Source organism: Lynx rufus, unplaced genomic scaffold (assembly GCF_022079265.1).
Source record: "Lynx rufus isolate CCGP_SWC_20201006 ecotype Redwood Valley unplaced genomic scaffold, mLynRuf1.p SCAF_21, whole genome shotgun sequence".
In the NCBI taxonomy this organism is placed as follows: domain Eukaryota; kingdom Metazoa; phylum Chordata; class Mammalia; order Carnivora; family Felidae; genus Lynx; species Lynx rufus.
In genome coordinates, this window is record NW_025814836.1 from 26,637,928 (window position 1) to 26,663,146 (window position 25,219).

A 25,219-nucleotide genomic window follows, 5' to 3' on the forward strand; every position below is an offset into this window, starting at 1 on the left:
CCGCCGCCCGCCCCCAAACACATCTCCGGGAGACGGTCCAAACTCTGGCAGATGCATTTCGTGGGGCCCACCCGGGCTGTGCCAACCCTTCACAGGGTCCCGCTCGATCGGCCGTGGGCTCCAAGCGGCTGGATTGCAGAGTCCCCGTGGGGAACGTCCCGTGATGTGCTTGGCCCCTCTCATCTGGCAGCTGGGGAAGCCGAGGCCCAGAGACGGCACCTGGCCCGCTCGGGGTCCCCCGGACGGTGAGCCGCAGGGAGGAATGGCCGTGTAGACGGAGTGCCGTGTTTGGATCCCACGCACGCCCCTGGCACGGCAGCGCTCCCTGCCTCGGCTTCCCCACCCGCCACATGGAGGGTGGTGGCGCCGGCCTCGGAGGGCTGACGCGAGAATTAAACTACTTCGGCTTGGAGCGCTGGTGTGCCAGGCACCGCCCAGGCTGCGCCCATTGGATTCCACGAGGAGTCATTTCGATAAAGCGTTTTGATCGCCAATATGATGCAGCGACAGAGCCATCCGTCAAAAGCAAGTCCGTCCGCCGCCAGTCTGGTTTTTATATCTCAGCCCCAGCGGAGCCTGAGCTGGGGCCCCGAACCCACGCTCCGGGCTCATCCCCGGCCGCCGCCGCCTCCCAGCCCCCCTCCTTCCCTTCTGCCCGGCCCGGGACCCCTTGCGCTCACCTCGGAGCCCGCGGCCGCACAGTTGATGAGGTTGTTGTTGGGGTTGGCCATCCAGAAGGTGGACACTGCGCTGCAGGGGGGGGACAGAGATCGCGTGGGGTCACGTGATGGGCGGCCAGCTCCTGTGCCCGTCGTCAGACACTCGAGGAATCCTTAATTTGCGATGAGACTCAGTTTTCTCGTTCGAGTGCAGTACATCTAAGCGCCTCACGTGCTCAGAATTTCCAGGGGGCCATGGCCCCGTGGGGCGGAGGCAGATCAGAGGTCACAAGTGCCCGGGAGAGGGGCCGTTACTAAGGGGGAGACCCCGCACCGGCGGGCGGATCACACGGGAACCCCCGTCTGCCGGTGCCCACGGCCACACGCCCTCTCGGGAGCGCCGTGTGACGTCGGCAGAAGCCGGAGGACGAGAACGGAGGTTCTCTGATGGACGCGAGGCGACCTGGGGAGGTACAGCACGCCCTGCCCTCTGCACCTGCTGACCCCCGCGCCCTCTGCACCCCCTGCGCCCTCTGGCCGCGAGGCTGAAGGCACCAGGTGGTGAAGGGCTGGCAGGTGCAAGCTTCCCAGAAGCCCCAGGGTGCAGAGGTCAGAGGCCGCCTGGGGCGGGGCGGGAGGGGGGCGCGTGTGGCCTGGAGACGAAGCCACTCACTTGCAGTCCTGCCGGGGCTTGGGGACGTAGCCCGGGTACGAGTCTTCCGTGATCATCCTGCACATCTTGCTGTCCCGGTCGGAGGGGAGGAGGGTCCCAGACTTGACCAGGAGGCCCAGACAGTGGTCAAAGGTGTTGCGTTCCTCCGGCCCGTCCTCCGTGAAGAAGCAGTGGCCCAGGGAGTTATAGCCCACCACGTCCTTGACCTGCAGGGGCCAAGACAGGAGGGGACACGTCGCCCAGCGTCCAGCTGCTCATCAGGCACATGTGAGACGCCGTCAGCCGTACGGCCGGTCCCGCTAGGAGCAGGGGAGGCGTGGGGAGGGGGAGGGACGAACGGCGACTTTGAAGCCCCTTCCCGCTGGAGGTGCTGCGGCCGAGGCTCCGCGGGGTGGGAGGGGACAGGGTGTCAGAAGTGCATCCAGGAGGAGGCAGGGACAGGTCACGTGAGCCCGCCCTGGTGAGAACGCGGCGGGCCCCCGGCCCACAAGGACGGCAGGCGAGGTAGGGGGAGCAGGAAGGTAGGGGGAGCGTCCCCGGGAGGCAGCACGAGAGCCAGGCCGGGCCGTGCCCTCACCCGGGGGCCCGAGCCAGCCTCACAGCCCAGGAGGCACAGCCCGCGACATCTGCAGACTCGAGGGCCAAGAACCAGAAAAGTGTGCAAACCCCAGCTCGTCACAACCCATCTTGGAATCCCGGAGTCAGCGGGGGGTGAGGGGCGCAGCGGGGAGGAGGAGCGGGAAGGCCGTTCTCAGGCCCCGAGAGAGCCGAGATGGTCCCAGGGCATCTGTCACAAGGGCCCCCGGCCCCTGGTCCCCTTGCCCGCCGCAGATGAGCCATTCCAGCTCTGTCATCTCGGAGGCCCCTTCTGGGCCTGAGCCCCGCTAACATATCAGTCTCGGAACCAAGAGATCCTCAGGTCGGCCTGAGCCCCAGCTCCCTGCCCAGCGCCAGTCGCTCACAAGCATCTCGGGCAGACGGGCTCTGTGCTCCCCCTCGAATGCCCCAGAGACGGGACGCTCACCACCTCACGAGGCAGCCTGTCCACGGTGGGACCCCCAGGACGGCGGGAAGCACCTCGTTCATCTTAACCGGCACCTGCCGTCCTCGCCCCCACCCTGGGGCCTGACCGGCCAGTGGCGTCACCCGACGAGGACGCCCCTGCCTCCCTAGGACCGTTCCACTCACACCTGTTAAGTACCTACCGCCAGGCCCGGCCCGGAACATCGACACACCGTCCAGACACAGCTCCCCCCGCAGTACTGGGCACAGTTCGAGGGGCCGGCCCGTACTTGGTCGGATGTTTAGCGGCAACCCTGGCCTCCGCCCCCGATGCCGACAGCACCTCCTCAGGGTGACAACAGGGGCGCCTGGGCGGCCCGGTCGGTTGAGCCTCCGACTTCGGCTCGGGTCACGATCTCTCAGTCTGTGGGTTCGAGCCCCGCATCGGGCTCTGTGCTGACAGCTGGGAGCCTGGAGCCTGCTTTGGATTCTGTGTCTCCCTCCCTCGCTCTCTGCCCCTCCCCTACTCACACTCTGTTTTTCTCTCTCTCTCTCAAAAATAAACATTAACAAAATTTTTTTTAAATGTCTCCAGGCTCATTGCCAATATTGCACTGGTGTGTGTGTGTGTGTGTGTGTGTGTGTGTGTGTGTGTGTGACAAAACTGGCCTGACTGGGATGCACAAATCGAGGCTAAATACCCCAACTCCCTCCCAAGTCATTGACAAAGCTGCCTATTCCCATTTTTAGGCAACCACGCTCTGGAAGCATCCGGAACGGGGACCCTTTGTGTCCTTTTAATCTTGCTGAAACCTCGCACGATTTCTATGATCATTGTTTTCGGTTCTTTGCTTTGTTGTGTTTTTAGAGGTAGGGAAAGTGAGGCTCTGGGAAGTCAAGTGATTTGCCCAAGGTCACAAGACCCACGTGCTCAAGGTCAGGGCTGGAACCCCAGTTTTCTAATTGTGTCCATTCACCCCAAAGGGGAGGAACCGCCCTGTTCCAGGCGAGCTCTGTTCCCTCAAGAGTCCGTCCCTAAACTCTGGCCACTGGCAAGGGCGTGATCTTGAATCCTATTCGGTCCCTCAATGAGCATTTTGTAAACACCAAAGTCATCCAGTGGGACTGCTTCCTCTCCTCCCAGTGAGCTCTGAAAGCGTGTTATAAATAGCCTGGAAAGACAAGGACGGGAGGAAGAGGCAAGGAGCTGGGAGGCATCTCGGAGCAAGTTCCGGGCCTCAACTTGGCAAGGAGGGCAAGGATGCCCAGGGAAGGGGTGGGGGTGGGGCGCCTCCCAGGGGCTCATGAACCTCGGGCTGGAGCCCCGCTTGGACCCAGGCCTCCTGCCTCCCACCCGAGGCTCTTCCAAAATCGTAAGCCCCCGCCTGCCCCACCGTCTGATCACATCTTGCGTGGCCCTTCTCTGAAGGAAGTGAATGGTGGACCGGGGACATTCTAATTCTGACCAGTGCCCCAGGGAGAAGTCCCTCCAAGCCCCTTGAGGTGCGCCACGGAGAGAAAAGTCCCCATCGAAAGGAGGAACAAGGACTATTTTTTGGGTGTCCGATATCTTACAGACAGTATCTCCCTTAATTCTTATGACAACATCATTCCCTCTCACCCAATGACACTGAGGCAGAGAGTTGCCCAAAGCCACTTTCCCTTCAGGGACAGAACTGAGACCCGATTCTCCATCTGCTTGATCCTATAACCTGTGTGCTCATCAGCTGTCAGCCCCCCAAGCAGAAAAAACCCCCCTCATCCCGTGTCGCATTTCTTTCTCCTTATCGGGGTGGCAGGGGGAGGGCGGTGAGGGTGGCGTGGGGGGTCCAGGCGACAGCACGGGACGGGGGAAGCAGGTGCTGGGTGGGGAGTAGAAGGCACAAGTTTCCGCCACAGATTTGCTGTGCCCAGCTCGGAACACGTCGGAACACGAAGCCGGGAAGGAGGCAGAGCCCCGTCGCCCTCCGTCCGCCTCGCCAGGAAAGGACCGAGGCCCGGAGCGGGAGGCAAGGACAGCGGCCGTGGCCCGTTTCCGGTTGCTTCCTGCGCTGACCGGTGGGTGGGGTGGCCCTCCCTCGTCCCCGACCCGCCAGCAGAAGCCCCGGCCAGGAAACTCGTGGGGGAAGCAAGCAGGGGTTCCTCACGTGGGCTCAGGCGCAGCCAAGTTCAAGAAGCCACCGAGACTATGAACTCGAGAAACCGGGGAGAGGGGAAACCAGGAGACACGCACGCTCGCCCATGAGTCCCAGAGCTGAGGTGGGGACACAGGGCGGGGGGCTCGTGCCAGGGGCGTCCAGGGGTGCCCCGGCCATCGGCAGAAGGACACGGGATGGCGTGTCCCTAAGGCTGGAGGGCTTGGGGGGGCGGCACGGGGCACGGCCAGCAGACCCAAGCCGGGGGTGTCCCGGCTGCTCCTGGAGGTGTTTACACCAACGACGACACATTGCGAGCAGGGGACGAGGTGGCGAAGTGGGGAAGGACACGTTTTCTTCCCCACCCCCACTCTTCGCCCCAAAAACAGGGGAGTCGGGGGCGGGGGGGGGGCGAACAGAATCCATATGGACGTCTTTTCTACCTTCCTCAAAACTACTGGAAGACATTCATTGTTTCCACGAAGCAAAGGTGGGGGGTCCCCCGTGTCCTGCCCCGGAGCTCAGAAACACACACGAGGACGCGGTGGGAGCCCCCGCAGGCCCCCAGGTACCCCGCGTGCGGACACCTTGCAGGACAGCCTTCCCCTGAGCATCGGCCTCGCCCACACGGTAAACCGCTCACGCCGAGACAAAGCGAGCGAACGTAAAATGCCGACGGAGAGGGTCCGGCCCCCTTCCGACGACCACGCGGTGCGGCTCCCAAACCCCAGCCCCCCTCGGGGGGAGGAACGGGAAGGGCTCAGGGAGTCAGAGGCCTGCGCTTCGTCCGGGTTTGAGCCACGGCGATTCGGTTTCACCGTGGAAGGGCCACACGGGTCCGTGGCTCCGGATGGCACCCGGGGAGCTGACGGGTGCTGCCTCCCAGTCTGGTGGCCGGCGTCCCCGGGGGGCAGACGGAAGGACGGCCGCGGGGCAGGACCGCAGGGTCTCCTGCCTCCGGGGGGCTGTCCGCGGCTCTGGCTCCAGAAAGCCTTCTCTGCCGCGGGGGCAGCTCCCCGCCTGCATCCCTGCTCGGCCGCTCGCCCCGCGGCTGCCTGCCGAGGCCTCCGCCCCCCTCACCGCTGCTGGCCCTGCGTCCCCCACCACTGCCTGTTTCGGCCGAGACCCGGGCTCCGGGCTCTCGGAAGCCTACCGTGACCAAGACGGCCACGTCCTCTCATTCTTGTCTTTTTAAAAAAATTGTTTGTGTTTATGTATGTATTTTTTGAGAGAGAGAGAGAGATAGCGAGCAGGGGAGGGGCAGAGAGGGAGGGAGGGAGAGAGGGAGAGAGAGAGAGAGAGTCCCAAGCAGGCTCCGCGCTGTCAGCACAGAGCCTGAACTCATGAGCCGTGAGATCGCGACCTGAGCCAAAACCGGGAGTCCGACGCTTAACTGAGCCACCAGGTGCCCCCTTCGTTCTTATCTTCTAACTGAGAAACCACGAGAGGTGTTTGTCAGGCCCTGCACAGCCGCACGTCCACGCTACATGGCGTGTGCGTGTGCATGTGAAATGTCCACACTCCGCGTGTGCGTGTGAAATGTCCACGCTACACGTGTGCGTGTGACTGCCCCGAGCTTGAGAACAGCTCCCACTCAGCCCAGATCAGTAGTTACAGGGCCTCTGGGAATCTTAGGACCTTTGTCTCCAGGAACGGGAAGCAGGGGTGAATTTACGCTGAGTTTAAGGACGAAACTTCAGAACAAACGCTCCAATCAAGCAAAGGGCCTCACACTCGGGCCTGTTACCCTTCTTAACTAATTCTGCGCCGTCCCGGTTCCCACAGCTTCTGAGCTCAGTCACCGCCCGCGAGGGACCGTCTCCGACTGCCCGCGTGGGGTCCGGTCGGCAAACCGCGCGGGCGGACGGCACGGACCAGACGCCGCTCCGGGGCCGAGTGTGTGCCCCGCGCCCCGCGCCCTTGGCTCCCTCCTTGCAACCACCGCGTGGGACGGGTCCTGCCCGCCTCCCCGTTCTCCAGAGCAGGAAACAGAGGCACGGAGAGGTACGGTGACCGGCCCAGGCCGCACGACTCGCAAGAGGCAGGAGCCGATGAAAACCCAGAGCCCGAGCTTGTCGGGTGCCTCGTGCTGCCTCCCTGACGGTTTCCCCTTGTGAATCCTACTGTCTTGAGCCGGAAAAAAGTTCACGTTCAGCACAACCCCTCCCCTCCCGCCGGGGAGGATCAGCCCCGGCCCCCGGTCAGCTTCCACGGGAGCCCCGGCCGGGGGGTCCCCTGTGGCACCCGTGCCTGTGTTTGCTGCGACTTCCCCACCCGGCTGAGGAGGGAACGGGGTGCCACGGCTCATACCCTGGGGACCAAGCCCTAGAACCCGCGGCTTCCAGACCAGGCCCCGTGGCCCATGCCGTCGCCCCGTTTCTCAGCGGGTTTTCAAACCCGAGCACTTGAGGCAGCAGGCACCGCTAGAACATAGGAGCGCACCGAGCAGCCTGGCAGCGGCTTCACCAGCAGCACGCTGACGGCCTCACCCCTCCCCTGCCCGGTGCGGAGGTCCATCACGTCGGGCTTCGAGCAGGGCTGCAAACTCGGGGGGCTTTGGGGGCCAACGGGCCACGGGTCGAGTGGCACCGGCCTGGGGCGTTTGCTGTAATGTGCTAGGGAGTGGGGGACACAGGGGAGCCCTCGGATGCAGGCCCGGCTTCGCTGTGGCCCCGCCCCAGGCCCTTGTGCCGTGCTGGAGTGTGGGTCCCACCTGCCTACCCAGACCACTTTTTTTTTTCTCTTTTCAAATGCAACTGCTTTTTGAAACTAAAAATTTTTGAACGTTTTATTTTTGGAGAGAGAAACAAAAGCATGCAGGGGAGGGGCAGAGAGAGAGAGAGAGAGAGGGAGGGAGACACAGAATCCGAAGCAGGCTCCAGGCTCTGAGCCATCAGCACAGAGCCCGACGCGGGGCTCGAACCCACGGACCGCGAGACCACGACCCGAGCCGACGTCGGACGCTTAACCGACCCAGCCACGCAGGCGCCCCCCAAGACCACTTTTCAAGAGAAGCCAAGAATCCAGATTTCTATGTGAAACCTCTTAATTTTTAAATGATGGAAACTAATCCCAATGTTTCTTTAAACACTATTTAAGCCAAACAAAACACAATCTGGATTCAGCTTGCAGAAGGCCAGCTTGTAACGTCCAGGTCTTAGAATTTCTAGAGGATATAAGTTGAGTTCTTTATCTTTTCTTTCTTTCTTTCTCTTTCTTTCTTTCTTTCTTTCTTTCTTTCTTTCTTTCTTTCTTTTTTTCTTTCTTTCTTTCTTTTCTTCCTTCTCTTTCTTCCTTCCTTCCTTTCCTTCCTTCTCTTCCTCCCTTCCTTCCTTTTTCCTCTTTCTTTCTCTTTCTTCCTTCCTTCCTTCCTTCCTTTCCTTCCTTCTCTTCCTCCCTTCCTTTTTTTTTCTTTTTTTTCCTTCCTTCCTTCCTTCCTTCCTTCCTTCCTTCCTTCCTTTTCTTCCTTCTCTTTCTTCCTTCCTTCCTTTCCTTCTCTTCCTCCCTTCCTTCCTTTTTCCCTTTTTTCTTTCTTTCTTTCTTTCTTTCTTTCTTTCTTTCTTTTTCTTTCATTCTTTCTTCTTTCTTTCATTCTTTCATTATTTCTTTCTTTCTCTTTCTTTCTTTCATTCATTCATTCTTTCTTTCATTCTTTTTCTTTCTTTCTTTCTTTTTCTTTCTTTTCTTCCTTCTCTTTCTTCCTTCCTTTCCTTCCTTCTCTTCCTCCCTTCCTTTTTCTTTTCTTTTTCCTTCCTTCCTTCCTTTCTTTTCTTCCTTCTCTTTCTTCCTTCCTTTCCTTCCTTCTCTTCCTCCCTTCCTTTTTCTTTTCTTTTTCCTTCCTTCCTTCCTTCCTTCCTTCCTTCCTTCCTTCCTTCCTTTTCTTCCTTCTCTTTCTTCCTTCCTTCCTTTCCTTCCTTCTCTTCCTCCCTTCCTTCCTTTTTCCTTTCTTCCTTCCTTCCTTCCTTTCCTTCCTTCTCTTCCTTCTCTTCCTCCCTTCCTTTTTCTTTTCTTTTTTCTTTTTTTCCCTTCCTTCCTTCCTTTCTTTTCTTCCTTCTCTTTCTTCCTTCCTTCCTTTCCTTCCTTCCTTTTTCCTCTTCCTTCCTTCCTTCCTTCCTTCCTTCCTTTCCTTCCTTCTCTTCCTTCTCTTCCTCCCTTCCTTTTTCTTTTCTTTTTTCTTTTTTTCCCTTCCTTCCTTCCTTTCTTTTCTTCCTTCTCTTTCTTCCTTCCTTCCTTTCCTTCCTTCTCTTCCTTCTCTTCCTCCCTTCCTTTTTCTTTTCTTTTTTCTTTTTTTTCCTTCCTTCCTTCCTTCCTTCCTTCCTTCCTTCCTTCCTTCCTTCCTTCCTTCTCTTTCTTCCTTCCTTCCTTTCCTTCTCTTCCTCCCTTCCTTCCTTTTTTCTTTCTTTCTTTCTTTCTTTCTTTCTTTCTTTCTTTCTTTCTTCTCTCTCTCTCTCTCTCTCTCTCTTTCTTTCTGTTTTTTTGAGAAGCACAGAGAGAGAGGCAGAGGGAGAGAGAATCCCAAGCAGGCTCCACCCTCAGCACAGAGCCTGACTGGGGGCTTGATTCCACAAACCGTTAGAACGTGACTTGAACAAAATGAAGAGTCCGATTCTGACTGAGCCGAGCCCCCCCCCGCCCCGGGCGCCCCCCAAGTGTAGTTCATTTAAAGAAGAACAACTTAGAGTAAAAATCGGCTGTGCGAATCGGGACAAGCCTGATGCACACTGTGCTCACGAAGCCGTGCCTCCCGGCGGAGCTCGCGCTGAAGGACACCCAGTGCCACAGGGGAAAGGCCTGTCGCAGCCGCCACGAGCGTGGGGGGCAGAGGTGACAGCGTGGAGTCTTGGCATGACCCCCTTGCCGGCCCTGGCAGACCCTTCGTGCCGCGGAAAGGTCCTCGGATGGCCCGCCGCTCTGACGCAGCACCGAGGGGCCGGGATTCCCCGCGACCACTGCCAACTCGCCCCCGCTGCAGCCCGGCGCCCTTTGGCAAAGGCACAGCCCTGTTCCCTCTTTCCTTTTTGGCTGGAGACCTGCTCTCAACTGGCACCAGGCTCAACTCTGAGCCAAGGACGGTTCAATCCCCAGGGGCCCCAGGAGAAACGACCAGATCCGGACGTCCCTCCAGCGCCGACGGCCCGGAGGAAGGGGACTCGAGAGCGGGGAGGGGACGGACCTTCCTCTTCCCCGGGAAGGAGGTACTTACCAGCAGGCCGTTGGAGCCGTGCACGGTGACGCAGCGCGAGAACGTGTGGTGGATGGAGAGCTCCCGGACGTAGGTGGGCGGGTCGTAGCCTCCCCGTCCGTCCACGTCGCCCGCCAGGTGGAAGTGAATGGGGTACTGCCCCACCAGCTGCTGCCCCATGTGCTTCAGCTCTACGCCCTCCAGGTGGGCCGCCTTAAAGCCCAGCGCGAACTGGAAGAGGGGAGCCGAGGGTCGGAACGGTCTGGGAGGCGCCCCCGGCTCCTCGCTGCTGCCACGTCCCGGACACGCAAAGGGCCGGGCCAACCCCTGCCTCGGCCACGAAGCAAATCAAAGATCCGATCTGCAAATGGCCCTTCTCATCCCCCGGGGGGTCGAGGCTCCGCGACGAACACAGGGATGTTACCAGGCAGTGAACTTCCCCGGGGCGGGGACCCGTGGACGGACTGGGCGAGAGCGCTTCCATCCCCGCCCCCACTCCTAGGTCCCTGAGGGTCGCGAGGAAGGGGGATCCCTGAGATAACCGGGGGGGAGGGGAGGCTGGCATGAGTCCTCCCCCCCCAGGAGGATGGGAATCCGGGGTAGAGCGGGCCATGGGGCAGAAGGAGCCTGTGGCCTGGCCCACGGTCTCCAGATGAGAGGAAGGGGACGCTGAGCCCAAGTCCCCACCAGCCCATGACTCCGGGAGCGTGTGCAGGGCTCGGGGTGCCCCACGGGCTGGCTACACCGTGCACGGCCGCGAAAGCACGCTCCAGAAACGCCTCCTGTCAACAGTGGGGCTCAGCCCTCTGCCACTAGAGTAAGGTGACCTTCAGGACTCGCCAACCATTGTCCCCAAGGCAGGCGTCACCCGCAACGCGGCTCTGGTAGGGCCACCCTGGAGGGCTCTGTTGGCAATGCCTCCGAGGTCTGGTTTGGGCCACGTGGCAGGGAGCTGGAAACAGTTCTCGGCTGAGGACGTTCCCGCAACCCCTGCCCCCTTCCTCCCCAGAACCCGACGGGGGCATAGGTGCACCTGCTTCTGGTCTCTCCCCCCCGGTCCTGCCTTCTGCTCCCCGGCCCGGCCAGGGTCCCGGCCAGGCTGGCATCGTGCGAATCCTCCCGGCCGCGAGGACCCTTACCTTGATGTGGCCCCCAAAGGTATCGAAGTCAAAGAAGCTGCAGATGTGGTTGCTGTAGGGGTAACACCCGTCCTCCATCTCCCCCATCACCACGATGTTCCGGCTCAGGAGCCCGACCTCCGCCCGCATATCCACACCGTCGATCTCCTCCCCGATGTGCAGGTACAGGGGCTTCCCTAGGGCGGAGAGGGGGGCGGGGGATCAGAGGCCGGTCTCCGGGCCCCACGGCTGCCACTCGTGTATCGCCGCGCCCCGTGTGCTCGGAGGTCCCCGTGGTCCCCCAACCCGGGCCCATTTTATGGAAGAACGAAGGCCATGCAGGGATGGCATTCGTCTCCCGGCATCGGTCCCTCCTGGGGTCTGTCGGTTGTAGCTCCCCATGTGCTCCCGGGGAGACCCACGTGTCCCAGCCCCCCTGAGGGCGGCTGTCATACCAGCCCCCCCACCAACCCCCGCTCTGGCTCCACCCCCAGCCCGGAATGTGGGTGTGTCCTAGCCGGCCCGGAAGGAAGGAAGGAAGGAAGGAAGGAAGGAAGGAAGGAAGGACACGTACTCTCTCCCCTGTATGCCGACCCCAGCCCCACCCCTCCCACAGTCTCAGGGGCCTGGATTCCAGTAACTTCTTCTCTTGCCTCGTGTGGGTGCCTTAGGTTCTGTCTCCAAGCTCATCCAGGCCTCCTATCCTTAAAAATACTATCAAAAGACCTTTCTGCACCACTCGGATGCCCCTGTAGCTAAGGTCGGTCCCCTCATGCCGCCGTGAGTCCCTGGGCGAGGGTGCCAGCTCCCAGCACCACTCCACTGGTCCAATCCGACTCACTTACTCCCCTCCAGCCTCCTCCTCCTCCTCCTGCTCCCCCGGGGGTGGGGCAGGTGCACCCCAGGAAGGTGCCGGGCGACAGGACCCCGGAACCTTGGAACTGTCTTCCGGACCCAAATCTGCCCCCACCCAGTCCCACATTCTTCCGTGGAATAAAGACATCTTGGCCTGCCTCTAAACGTGGCTCGTCACTGGGACGGCTGACCCGGCCGGCAGGTGTCTCCTCCATTCGGGGACACGGTTACAGGGCACAACCTCTCGTGGGGACTCCCGGCCCGCACCGCAGGGCACACGCCGTCCCCGCGGCCCCGGCTCGAGCGACGGGCACACGTATCAGCCCACGACACGGCTGACCCCCGCGCGCAAAGGCTGGGGCTATGACGGATCCGACTTCGGCTCGGGTCGTGACCTCACAGTTCGTGGGGTCGAGCCCCGTTTCGGGCTCTGTGCTGACTGGAAGCCTCTCCTTCGTCCCTGGCTGGTCCGGTCCCCTGCCGGTCGGCCCCGCGACCTTCACAAGCATGCAGGGGCGGGGCCTTCCGGGCAGGTGGCGGGGAAGAGTCTCCCGCGCAAAGAGCTTTGCGCGGGGTTCTGGGTGACCCGCCGGGGGCGCTGGGCAGGAAGCTGCTCCCGGCCAGCAAGGAAGGGGCCTCACGTGCCCGCCAGCTTTAAACGCCCGAAGGCCGGCGGCCGCTACAAGAATTGATGACAAGGCCCCTGGTCTGTCTGGCTCGTGCCTCTGAGCACCCGGGACGCGGACCTTCTTTCCTTTACCAGCGGCCACCCCCGTGGGCAGCTTCGCCAGCGGCCCCCGCGGAAGCTTCACGGGCCCCCCCCACCAAGCGAGGCCACACCTCGGCCTGTCCCCGGAGGACGGAAGGAAGGCTGGCCGGCCGGGGCACCGGAGGCGGCCCAGAGGCGCCCAGGAACCTGCGCACACGAGTGCCCGCCCGACGGGCCGGGTCCCGGGAGGCACGGTGTGGCACTCGCTTCCCGGGGCGGAACGCGTGACGGGAGAGGTCGAAGGGAGCGTGCAGGCCGGGTCCTGCCAGCCGGTCGCGGGGATTCCGCGTGTCCCGATCCCGCCCCGACGGCTCCTTCTCTGCCCAGCCCTCCCACCATCCCCCACACGCGACTTCGCTCCCCGGGGTTCCCGCCATGCCGGCCGGGCCGGGACACCAGGCCTCCCCCCGCGGACACACGTCCCCGGACGCCCAGCCACCCCTCACAGCGTGTGCATTTGGGGGCCCGGTGTCCCCCTCAACTCCGGGCGGGGACCAGCGGAACCCGTGTGTGCCGACCAGGGGCGTCCGCTCTGGTGGGGGCTCAGAGGGCCTCCCCAGGGATCTGCCCTCCTCTCCGACACGGCTGGTGGTGATGCAGCCAGGCTGCCCGTGTCAGATGGGGACTCAGGTGATAGCTGTGAGTCCCCGAGCACAGCACTTGCGCTCCCGGGACCTCGGGCCCTCCTTCCAGAAGATACGAACCGCACGCGTCTCAAAGGTAACCGTGCTTGTTAAGTGAGTTAGTCCACGGAATGAGCTCAGCACAGTGCCTGGCAAGTGGCAGGGGCTGGTGTGGCCCAAGTGGCACGTGTGGCTGTGGCCCGCGTCATCCTCAGGGAACACTGGAGTCTGGGGCTCCCGCCGCTGCCTCACCTCCAGCTGGGGCATTTGTCTTTGTTCCACGGGGGGGGGGGGGAGGGGAACGCAGGGTGAGGGAACAGCCTCGAGGGATGCGGAGGGACTGTGTCTTTCCAACACCTGCAGCGGGGGCCAGGGGGGCACAGGGCAGGAACGCTTCACTTCGGCTGCCCCTTCTGCACCATGGGCCCTTTGCAGGACCTGTCAGGACCTTTACAGGACCCATCAGGACCTTTACAGAATCCATCAGGACCTTTACAGGACCTGTCAGGACCTTTACAGGACCCGTCAGGACCTTTGTGGAACCCGTCAGGACCTTTACAGAGCCCATCAGGACCTTTACAAGACCTTTACAGAACCCATCAGGACCTTTACAGGACCCATCAGGACCTTTACAGGATCCATCAGGACCTTTGCAGGACCTGTCAGGACCTTTACAGGACCCATCAGGACCTTTGTGGAACCTGTCAGGACCTTTACAGAGCCCATCATCAGGACCTTTACAAGACCTCTGCAGGACCCGTCAGGACCTTTACAGGACCCGTCAGGACCTTTACGGAGCCCATCAGGGCCTTTACAGAACCGCACAGCCAGTTTATCTGTCCTGCTGCCGTGTTCACAGGCCACTCCCAGGCCCTGCTTTCCCACCCCCACCCCCCTGTCCTGTCTGCAGACCCTCCCACCCGGCCTCACCCCTCCTTTGCTCCTCCCACCGCTGATGTGTGAGGGCCAACCAGAGAAAGCAGATATGGCTGGGCCAGATTGTGCCAAACAACCCAGGAGGGCCACGGGCACAGGTGAGGGGGGGGGGCTGGGGAAAGCGGCGGGGGGCTCTGCAGGTGCCCCAGCTCCACAGCCCGAGCTCTCTCTGCAGGCCGGGCTCCCACCTGGACACTCGGGGGTCCAGAGAGGAAAGGCATCGAGGCCCTTCCGGTGGGAGAGACGGGCGGGTGCCCTTGAGGCTCAGACCCAGCAGGGCCGGGTGCGTCTGGGGGAGGGGCTCGGGCTGGAGGAATCTAAGCCACGGAGACCCCAGGTCCCTCCTACGGGCCAGTCATCGGGTGGAGGCCCCGGGGACGGGGGCCTCCGAGGAGGGGGACGGAGTAGAACAGGGAGCCTTTGGAGCCAGAGAGCTCGGGGTTCGAGTCCCGGCTCCGGCCGCCCGCACAGACACCAGCTCGCCCCGCTGGAGCCCCCCGAGGTGACGGACATGGTCCGTTGTGCGCATCCAGTACGCCAGCCACCGGCCGCCCGCGGCTACCGGACAGGCGGGATCCGGCTGGGGTGACGGGGCGGTACGATTTTCCACTTTAATTTTCACGAGATGTGAAGAGCTTCGTGTGGCTGGTGCCTGCGACGGAAAGCAGGAGGCCGGCCGTTTGAGTTCCCTGAACCTGAGTGTCCTCCTCTGTCCTGGAGGGACGGTGGCCGCCACCTCGTGGGGTCACCGCGAGGAGTGAACAAGATGGCTCTCGTCGCGTGCTCGGCCATCACGGGACGCGAGAGGGGGCGACACCGGCCGACAGCGGTACCCTTTAGAGGTGCGCGCGCGGGGTGGGGAGGGGGTGCCAGGAAAAGCCGGGCTATGGGAACGGAGGCGGAGAAGGTCTCAGGTTTCCAGCCGCCGTGTCAGGAGGTGTGGGCATCCACGCGGCGGACGGCAGGACTGAAACAGCGTTTGCGGATGAGTCACGGTCTCGTGACTCCGTTATGCCCATCTGTTTCCTGTCAGAAAGCCCTTCGTGTGCACGGAAGCCTGTTTCCCGGGATCTGGGGGCAGCGAGGACAGAGGGCCCAGGAAGGCTGTGTCCCTCCCTGCAACCAGCCCTGGGGGGACCCTGAGACGTCACTGTTGGGGGCACGGTTTCGGAAAAGACGGGGCGGGTGGGCCTTTGCTTCATGCCAGTGGGGGACGGGGAGGCAGAGAACGGGCTCCGCAAGACAGACGGACGGACGGACACGCCCCCTGGCCCCAACTACCTGGGGCTTTTCTGACGCTGCCCACCAGGGGGCGCTGTCCTCAGGTAAGCGCCCAATGCTCCTGAGCCAAGTGCAGGGTTCACCGGGAGCCTAATAACTTTAAGGGGGTGGGGGCTGGGAAGGGGGGAGGGGTGGGGGCCTGGTGGAAATACAGGCAAGGCCGTGCTACGCCGACGGAGTGAGGAGGGTCCCCAGGGGCTCCAGCCTCTTCTCCTGTCCTCCCTGGGTGCTCGGGGCCCAGGGCAGCCCCATCCCACTCTCTGTCCAGCCCTAAGAAGCCTCAGGAAGCAGCCGGGCCTGTTGGCCAAACGCTGCCCAGCGGGGCCGCTCTCCGGCACCCGTGCCCGAGCCGCACCGTCGGGCGAGGCCCGCGTGCCCTGACACCGCGTGGCCCTCGGCTCTCTGGGCCTCTCGGCGCTCACAGCTCCCCCATCGGGACCTCTGCCCCCGAGCCTCGGGGTGCGCGACACAGGGGTGCAGACGTGGGCTGGTCTCTGCCGGGCGCTCCTCCGTCGACCTCCGTGCAGGCACGGGCGTCACGGGCTTTTCACCCTCTCAGAACCACAAGTGCCACCCCGGAGCCACACGTCACCGCACACTGAGCAGTTGACATCAGCTCAAACCATCTCAGTGCCACTCTCACCGACAGTCCAGGAGGACACCTGACGTCCCAGGGGACCCGTGCACGTGTACTGGCCCTGGGGACACAGGAGTCGCCCGGCAAAGACCAGGGCCTAACGCTCAGGGGGGCCTTTCCTTCAGGGAGGGAGCCGCTCTCCATTCAGTAGTCCCAGAGGGGCGCCGGTGAGGGTGCACCACCGGGGGCGTGGGGGGCGGCACACAAGCCCCCAGCCCGTCTGCTCTCTCCCCGGAAGGGGACCTGAGCACCGTGTCCAGGGACCGTGCGCGGCGCTTTCGGACAGCGATGCCCCGAGGACGCTTCCCGCTCGCTCCCGCTACCCAGACCCCCGAAGCGGCCCCTGCCCCTCGTCCTTGTGCACCTGGGCTCTCCAGCTCCTCCCTCGCTTGTCTAAGCTCAACGGCCTCCCGGAAAATTCCTTTTTTGCTTGCGACAGTCAAGTTGGATTCCGTTGCTTGTGACCAAAGCACCCTCGTGGATGGATACGGAACTCTCTCCGCTAATAACGATTGACCTGGACTATACCTTTAACCCCAACAGTCTCAGACTCCAGGAACCTCACGTGATATAAATTGCAGCACCACTAAATCTACGTTTAGGAGAAGAATAAGGAAGACCCAGGAGCTATAGACGGAAAGGATTTAAAACTGCGGTAGGTCGCATCATGGCCTAACAAATATTCACCCCCTTCCCTCATCCTTGGCGGGAGACGCAGGCCGACCCGCCCTTCCGTGTTGAGCTTGACTATGTTACTTGCTTTGTCCGCTGGAATGTGGCTGTGAGAACATGCCAGTCCTGAGCCCAGGCCCTGAGTCCCCTTGTGTTTCTGTTCCCTCCCCAGCGGGAAGACAATGTCCTAGGAAGAGTGAGAGTCGCGGGTGACTCTCAGTCAGGTGAGAGCCGACCTGAACCCCGCTGGCCCCCTGGAGCCACGCTCGGTCCAGGGAAGCTGAACCCTCGACAAGCCGCAGACGCGGGAGTAAGAGACAAGCGCTTGCCACAGAGGTTCGGGTCTGTTTCGTTACGCAGCATTATCGTGGCGGTGGCTAACCGATACAGAGTTTCCCTGCTTCCCGACAACTTTAAGCCTAATAGGTCCGCTCGGCCCGGGGAGGGGCTAGTGAGGGTCTTACCTGCCACCTTGACCTGGTTGGAGGCACAGGCTCTGCAGGGGAGCACCTGGAACTCTTCTGCCTGGTACATGGAGTAATCGGTGCTGGCGACGACCAGCGTGTCTCCGGGCTTCCACGACCGCACATCGTCCTCCAGGTTCAGGATGGTGCTGTTCACGTTGGTGTCGATGGTGACGGTGAGTCTGGGTCTCACTGGAACCCCAAACGGGAGGGACTGAGAAACGGCCCTCGGTCCTTGGCGAACTTTTGACCGCCCGCCTCCCCCCTTGCCCTCCCTAAATAAATGCTAGGTTTGCCTATCCAAACCCAAATCGCCAGGCTCAGCCCATCCCAGGCTCGGTACAGGTTTCTGAAGTCAACAAAACCTTACCAGAAAAGAGCCGTTCATTAGCCCTGCCAGGGGAATTTTCCACCGGCTCCTTTGCTAGAGTTAAATGCGGTCCCTCACCACACCCACTCTGCTCAAGCTGCACCACAAATATAGTTCCCCTCAACTAGTATTTACAGTAGCCGTAAGCCCTCCGCCCCACCCCCCGGGAGAACTCTCGTCCCTAATGACTGCCTTCTGGACGGGGCCAAGGGCCTCCACGGACCGGCCGACCATTTCCAGGCCCTCCTAACAGGCACCTCGGGATCTGGGTTTAAAATAACAGCACCCAGAGGCCGCGGGCTCGCGCCACTGCAGGGGCGGGGGCGGGGCGCAGGGAGGTCGGCTCTGTCCCCCGCGCCCTGGCTTTCTTGGACCAGGCCCTTCCCCTTCCTGAAACGCATTCGGGCAGGGCGGGGCTCTGCCGGCTGCCGCCAGCTCCCAGGACCGTCCCCCGGCTCCCGGGTCACAGACGCGCTCCCCACGGCGAGCTCGGCCGTGGCCCCGTGTCACCGCCACGCGCAGAGGCGGCCGCCCCAGCCACACCCCCGTCCCCGGCAAGCTGCTTACCAGGCTTCCCGCAGAGGAACCGCACGCGGTAGCCGTGGCAGGGGCGGCCCCGGTCGTAGCACGCAAACCTGTAATCCTGGCCTTTTTTGTGGACAACCTCGGCGGTGAGGTTAGCGCCGTCCGGCGTAGTGGCCTGGAAACGGCACGGAAATTACAGGGCAAAATCATCTTTCTTTTCGTACGGAAGGAGGGTGATGATTCACGCTATAGACGTATTGCCCCAAGCCTCAGAGTGCCCCTGCTGCAGATGCTGTTTGCTGCGGCCCGAGACTTTTCTTCCAGGGACCGAGTGTCACTTCGGTGGCAAGAAAACGGTCTTGCGACAGGGAGAACGGCGCAAACTCGCAGGATGGACGGGCGCCCCGCCCGGGGTCCTCGGGTCCTCGGGGTCCAAACCACTGACGGCCCCGCTGGCCGCTGGCTGAGCCGTTACGGCCTCTCCACGGTGACACGGCACTTTTTCCGGAGCCCCTCACGACCCGCATGCCAGCCCTGCAGCTGTGCGCTCCGGAGGACGGGCTCTGTCCAAACTCCTGGCGCCCCACGTGGTTCCACATCATGGAAGGGGGGGGCCCGGGAAAATCTGGCGCGCACGACCTCCTTCCTCCTCCCGGGCAAGCCAGGAGGGCTCTGGCTTTACGGGCACCAAGGCGGACACCCAGAGAGGCTGTGTGACCTCCCCGGGGCGAGCCAGGCCAGCGAGCAGCGGAGCCGAAATTCGAACCCACACCGAGCCCGTGCTTCCCCCCACCTCCCGCTGCTGCCCTCGGGCGAGCCGCCCTGCGTGCCTTGCTCTGCGTCCGTCTCTTCCCGCCGGACCCCGGGGACGGCAAGGAGCAGGGCTCTGCCCGCCTCCCGGCCCAGGGCTTGGCACACAGTGGGGTCTCGGGGATGGGCACGGACGGGCGGGCGGCTTCAAGGCCAGGTGGAGGGTTCAGGGAGCGGGCTCAGAGGAGGTCGTGATCCCTGCCAGCTGGGGCTCGTCCCGGAGCCCGGGTGTGTCTGCATCAGGACTGTGGCCGTCATCAGGGGCAGGCAATTTAGAGCAAGGCCACAGCTGTTGTCCTCTTTGGCACAGAGACCAAAGGGACCAGGGCTGGGGAAACAGGGGAGGCGAAGTATAGTCGGCCTACTTAATAATAGGGTGGCGGGGGCGGGGGGGGGGGCTTTTCAGGAAACACTAGTTTGAACACAGCAGGTATCTGTCGTCCTTGGCTTCAAAGAGCCACGTAGCAGTGAGCTCAGGCGTCATTTAACTCCGCCCTTTCCTGCCAGTGACATACTCACGCCCATGATCTTGGGGGGCGGGGTGGGGGGGCGTCCAGCTCCCCCACAGAAGCAGGAGTCGCAGACTTGCCTGCTCCTTGCAAAAAGCTAAGGCCGATAATTAGCGATTGTAAAATAATTAACAGTATTATCACGATAACGAAATAAAATAACTGTGAAATAATAAAATTTACGGGCACTTCACATATTGTTGCATTAAATCGACAGAACGATCGCGCGGGGGAACAGTGATCATCTGCATTGTTGCCTGGGAGGAAACGGGGGCCCTACGTCACTTGACGGGCACCTGCCGTGGGGAAGGAGCAGCTCAGGGTCCCCTCGGGGTGGAGGAACTCCAAGTGAAACTGCGGAGCAAACGCTGTCCGTTCTCCCATCGCGGGTTTGTATTCAGCTCAGTGGGGCACAGGGCGGTGGGTGTGCTCTCCACCCGGGCTGGGTTCAGCCTGCACCCCAAATCCCACCGGATCCGGGGCACCCCAGGGCCCAAAGGAGGTCAACTCTGCGGGAAGACTGAAGGAGAGGCCCCAGCCCCACGCCGGGTGCTCTCAGCCACGGCTACGGGCGCAGGCTTAGGAGGAGGCCAGGGAAGGGGAGACTAGAATCCAGGAGAGAATCCGGGGTGCTCGCGTGGGAGCTCCCCGGCCAGCCGGCCCGAAGCAGACAGGAGCCTCTCTAACGGGAACAGGACTCTCTGGCTTACCAGTGTCCTGGGACAGCCCTGAGGATCCCCCCCCCACCCCCCGACTCAAATGGCAAGAAAGTCTGTCAGCTGGGCTCCTCTTCAAAACCGTCCCATCATTTTGAGCTCGGTACCTGTATATCGATGGGGCGGTTGCAGATTTTTCCTGGGTGAGCCTCCCGGAGGTCTGAAATTTTCTCCCCGCCTTTAGTCTGCGGCACTTTGTCGTGGTCGAACCACCCCGTCCATTCCACGTCTAGACAGAAAGCAAAGGGCAGGGTCGGGCAGGAAGGGCCGGCGAGGACACGTCCCGCTCGGCGTGGCCCCAGGCGCCCCGAGGACGAAGACGGGATCTGCCATCAGCCCACTACCTGGGGCACCGAGGGGTGCTCTCTGCACCCCTGTCCCGCCCCGGCTGTCTCCCGTCCAGTGCTGCTGCTTGGCACAGAGAGAATTCAAGAGGGAGGGCGTCCCTCTGGGCTAGCGGCCGCACCGGACCGATTCATTAGTGACAGCTTTCCGTCCGTTGCAAATTTAATTTACGGCCATCCGGTGGCCTTGCGGCCGCAAGAGAAGCACGCTTGCTTTGCCAAGACAGGAAGTCCCGGCCACTGTTGGGTTTTGTCCTGGGGGCCCCAAAGTCCTCACCTTGAACCCACTCGCTGGATGAAGAAACGTTGAAATGCTCGCCGTGCTCCGTCTGGAACACTTTGAACACCCGGGCAGCAGCAGAGCCGCGGTGCCCTGCGGGAGAGACCAGACCCCCCCCGGATTCTGAGCGCTGTGATTCCGAGGCAGAGAAAGCCCCCTACGCCCACGGATCCTGAGCTATTTCTTTAAAAAAAAAAGTTTCAGGCCAATGTTTCTACTTGGGAAGCAGACGGTGGATTACGTCTACTGTCCCTTCTCGTGATTCTGTTTTAAGAGTCGACTTTTGGAGGGGCGCCTGGGTGGCTCAGTCGGCCCAGGGTTTTCATCTCCGGGGGATGACCTCGCGGTTCGTGAGCTTGAGCCCCGCGTTAGGCTCTCTGCTGCCAGCACTGAGCCCGTTTTGCGCGTGAGCTCTCGCTCACAAGTAAATAAGCATTAAAACAAATAAAAGCTTGATTCCGGTGTTCCGGCAAATCTATATCTCGGAGGCGCGTAATTTCTCACGTGAATTCCCGTCTAAGATTAGAACAGTGCCTTCCGCAGACTTCTCCGGGCAGAGGAGGCCCCCCTGGGTGGTAAAGGCCCATCCATAGACCCTTTTTAGCTCCAAAGACTACCTCTGCTGGGTTGTCCCAGCTCCCGCCTGCCCTAGGTCACTCGTTTCGAATTAAGTCAGCGACCACCTCTTTGCAAATACTTTAAATATTATCTCCGTGATCGGCTTTTGCCGCTTTGGCGTGACACGGTCGGGACGAAGGGTGTTGAAGGGGGCTCCGCGATGCTCGGAGGGAAGAGGGGGGTTCGGAAAGGGCCCCGTGTTCAGAGGGACGCCGGCGGGGACGCAGCCTCTTGCCAACTATTTATTACCGTGATATTCAATGTGGTCTTCGACGGAAGAAGAGGGATTTCCTTTCACAGTTAGGAAACTCCAAGGGTGTCTGCAAAAACCAACAAGCAGAAGTCAAGTTCTTCGCACGTCTCAACCTGTGGCGGACGCACAGCCCAGACAGACTGCCACCAGCGGGCAGCCCTCCCCGCCGTTCGGGGGCGATCGGCCCCCTGGCGGGGCTTCCCGGCTCCGGAGAACAGGGGCCTTTCTCTGCCAGCGCCGGGCTTCCTCACCACCTGGCTTGCCCGCTGTCGGCTCGCCCCGAGCGTCGTCAACCCCGCTCTGGCAGGAGCCCAGGTATGAATCACAAACAAGCCCGCGGACCCACATGCCACCCGCCAGGCTCAGTTAGGTCCTGAGGCAAGCACTCCGGTTCCTTCAGGAAAACAAGGACACGGGTTCCAAGGGAGAAAGGTTCTCTCCAGGCTGCCCAGGAGGTCAGCACGAGGGAGACCCCGGAGAGCCTGTGCCCCGGCTGCCCCGGGAGCCGCACTGGCTTCGGGGAAGGAGGAGACGCGTCTCGCTCCCCATGGGGGACGGAGGAGGAAGAGATTTCCTCCCCCGAAGCGTGCTGTAAGGCAGGAAGGTTTTCTTACCCATTTCTGTCTCCCTCCCGCCCCGATGCCTGCTACAGCCTGAGATGCCGATAGATTACGGCACTCGAGAGCTTTCGTTCTTTTTGTTTTGAGCTTTCCTTTCGGACAGGGAGCCTTCATTCACGCCGGGGATCTGACTGGGTCACTCTCTTGCTCGGGACCCTTCAACGGCTCCCCGTTGCCCTTCAGGTGAAATCCGCACTCCTTGGCACAGCGCGAAAGCTCGTCCCCTGCCCACCTCCTCAGCCTCCCCTCTGTCCCCTCCCGCCCTCACCCCCTTCTGCCGCCTGTGCGCTCCCCCCGCCCCCGGCCTCTGCACCTGCAGTCTCTCGTGGGGAACCCGCTTGTCCTCACCCTCACCTGCAGCTCGGCCCAGCCCCTTGCTCACGCGTCCCTGCCACTTCCCTTTCCACGCCTGCCTTCCCGCGAGAGCTCAGCACACGTCGTCAGGCCCAGAGCCTCGGGCCGGCATCTGCCCGAGAACTGCAGCCCCGGGTCCCAGTTCTACTGCTTTTAGAGGTTTTGAGTTTGCCCCTCACAGTGCGTCTGTGCAAACGAGGGGGGAGAACGGAACCCCGCCTGCCTGTGTCCCAGGCCCGGGGGATCGGCCGTGACAGAACGTGACCAAGCATCCCCCCTTCCGGTGGCTTTGTTCATCAGGAGACACGTTATTCGAATCCTTATTCTGTGCCAGAGGCGATGGCAAATATTTCGCTCCTGTTGTCACATCTAATCCCTCCCAACGGTCCTTTGAGACGGCTCCCAATGTATCCCACTGTACGGATGCAGGAACCGTGCAGAGAAAGAACGAGTCACTTCCTGCAGCCACACCTACCAGGAGGTGCAAATTCAGGCCAAATCAGAGGCCCGACGGTGGGCCCTCAGCTGTTACCTTCTTCTGCCGAGGCCCTAAGAGCCCAGTCCCCTGGTGGACAGCTCTCACGTGATAAATCAAGAAACTGGCCTTCTGGCTTATTAACAAGGGGATGGGAACCCCCTCGGCTTCTGCTAACAAAGGAGCCTCGAGAAACCAAGGTGTGCTCGTCATCTCGGACTACTTGAGCTCCTGTCCAGGCCCTTCTAGAAGAAACAGCCCCTGGGCTGTCAGGGAATCACGCCGGAGCCCGAAGCATCCCCCGAGCCCCCACCCCTACCTTGCCCGGGAATCTCTGTCCAGCCCATAAAACGGGGATGGGGGTGGGGGTGGGGGTGGGGGGAAGTGCTCTGCTGTCCCCGATCCTGCTCCCGGATCTACAGAGCTGAAGGGAGGGCCCCCCCCCCTATCTTCCAGCAGCCACAGGATGGATAACCTCAACCCCAACGTCCCACCGCGCTGAGGTCGGATCCAACGTGATAAAAAGGTGTGGCTACTGTGGGGCAAACGGCTTCCTCTCGGGGCCAATGCGTGTGCCCCAACGTCAGGCATGAAGCTTATAAACCGAGACAAAGCAGACCACGTTGGAGCACAACCCAGGGGCCCTCCTCCCCGGGCGCGCGGCCGGGCAGGGACACTTTATGTCTGCCAGTCCCCGGAGGGGGCAGACACAGGGGCCGGGGGGGGGGGGGCCGGGCAGGGACACGGATGTCTGCCAGTCCCCGAGGCACGCGATGACCCCTTGGCCAAAGAAAGGGAAGGCGCAGCGAGCTGTGCGGACGTCCAGCTCGTATTTTGTAAGTGGCTGAATGAAATGGACGAGCCCGTGCAAGGAAAGACCGCTGCGTTTTAAGAAGGGAAGGAGTTTTGCAAGAAAACCTGGGCGCCCAGACTTGCCCGGTGCAGACGGGCGATTGCCCGCCACTCCCCAGGCCGGCACCGGGGGGCGGCGTGCCGTGGGGAAGGGACAGAGGCTAGGGCAAGCTGCGGGGCTGCCCTGGTGTCCTGGCGGAGGCGACGGCCCTGACCGCGGTACCTGAATCCAAGGTGTAGGAAGTGTTTGCTGCCCAGCTTCGTCATGGCCTTCCTGGCCACATCATCCAGGTTCCGGGACCCCTCGTCGTTCACTGCCACCGAAAGGATCCTGCCCGCGGGCACCGCGTTCAAGTACTGGACCAGGCGTTCACTCTCCTTCTTGGATCTGTAGGTGTCAAACCTAAGAAGGTCGGAGGTGGGGGGTTAATAGTCCTGACAGCAGCCCCTGCAGAGAGACGTCCGAGCTCATGGTTGTGTTACAACCACCAACACGCCAGCCCAACACGCGGGCTGTGAGCTTTCAAGAAAGTCGCCTCTGTGCCAGCACACGCCAATCTTCCCGACCTCGACAAAGGTCACCCGGTCCCGCACAGAAGATACCCAGGAAGCGTGACTTCAAACAAACATCTGTACCACCGGGGGTGCGCATTTACAGGGAAAAGACACAATTTCATAACCACCCCCATGGAACTCTAAAGATTTGGTGCAATGACAACAAAAATGCCCAAAGAATGCGTCTTGGGAATTAACAAGCGAAACTGCTCTAAAGCGGATCTAGGAGCGCCTGGGGGGCTCAGTCGGTTGAGCGTCCGACTTCAGCTCAGGTCATGATCTCGCGGTTCGTGGGATCGAGCCCCGCGTCGGGCTCTGCGCTGACAGCTCGGAGCCTGGAGCCTGCTTCCGATTCTGGGTCTCCCTCTCTCTCTGCCCCTCCCCGGCCCATGCTCGCTCTCTCTCAAAAATAAATAAAAACATAAAAAAAGGTGTTTTTTTTTTAACGGATCTAGAAAAATGAGCTGGCATGAAGACCAAGATTTGGGGAAAGAAAAATGGTGGTGGTCACGGGGGTGGGGCCGGCTGGCTAGGTGCTCCTGAGCCCTCAGACTGGACAGCAAGTGTCTACGCAGCTGGCGGGTCCGGGCCCGGGCCGCTCATTCTGTGCCCCCCCCCCCCCGGCTTTGAGCCGGGCCAACCTCAGTGCCACAACCACACCGCACGTCTTCACACGCCCTTCCTCACCTCCCCCTGCCTGATCACGCGCTTACTGCCTGTCAAGGGCGGACCTACATTCTTCTCCCTCCCGGAACCTTCTCAGAGGGCAGCTAGTAGCTCCTGTGTGCGGGCGTGTGTCGTGTTGGCGACCCTCTTCACTCACACACCTCCGGCCGCCGGGTTCTCGAAGCCACACACGCATACTTTAACCAAAGGAGGTTCGGCCGAGCAGCCGTTCCGTCTTGGGAACCTGAACCCCAGCTGCCAGGGTG

General features: G+C 61.7%; 1 protein-coding gene across 1 annotated transcript in view; it reads right to left on the reverse strand.

The window, feature by feature from the left end:
* The window catches only part of CEMIP (cell migration inducing hyaluronidase 1), a 51,247-nt gene that overhangs the window by 19,135 nt on the left and 6,893 nt on the right, over positions 1 to 25,219 (reverse strand). The window contains exons 5-14 of the mRNA XM_047086497.1: positions 23,956 to 24,135; positions 21,428 to 21,498; positions 20,558 to 20,653; positions 20,044 to 20,165; positions 17,944 to 18,076; positions 17,007 to 17,198; positions 10,791 to 10,966; positions 9,673 to 9,882; positions 1,333 to 1,538; positions 681 to 750 (exon numbers count right to left, since the gene is read on the reverse strand). Of these exons, the coding sequence (XP_046942453.1) occupies positions 681 to 750; positions 1,333 to 1,538; positions 9,673 to 9,882; positions 10,791 to 10,966; positions 17,007 to 17,198; positions 17,944 to 18,076; positions 20,044 to 20,165; positions 20,558 to 20,653; positions 21,428 to 21,498; positions 23,956 to 24,135 (1,456 nt within the window). The remainder of the gene's footprint in view (positions 1 to 680; positions 751 to 1,332; positions 1,539 to 9,672; positions 9,883 to 10,790; positions 10,967 to 17,006; positions 17,199 to 17,943; positions 18,077 to 20,043; positions 20,166 to 20,557; positions 20,654 to 21,427; positions 21,499 to 23,955; positions 24,136 to 25,219) is intronic.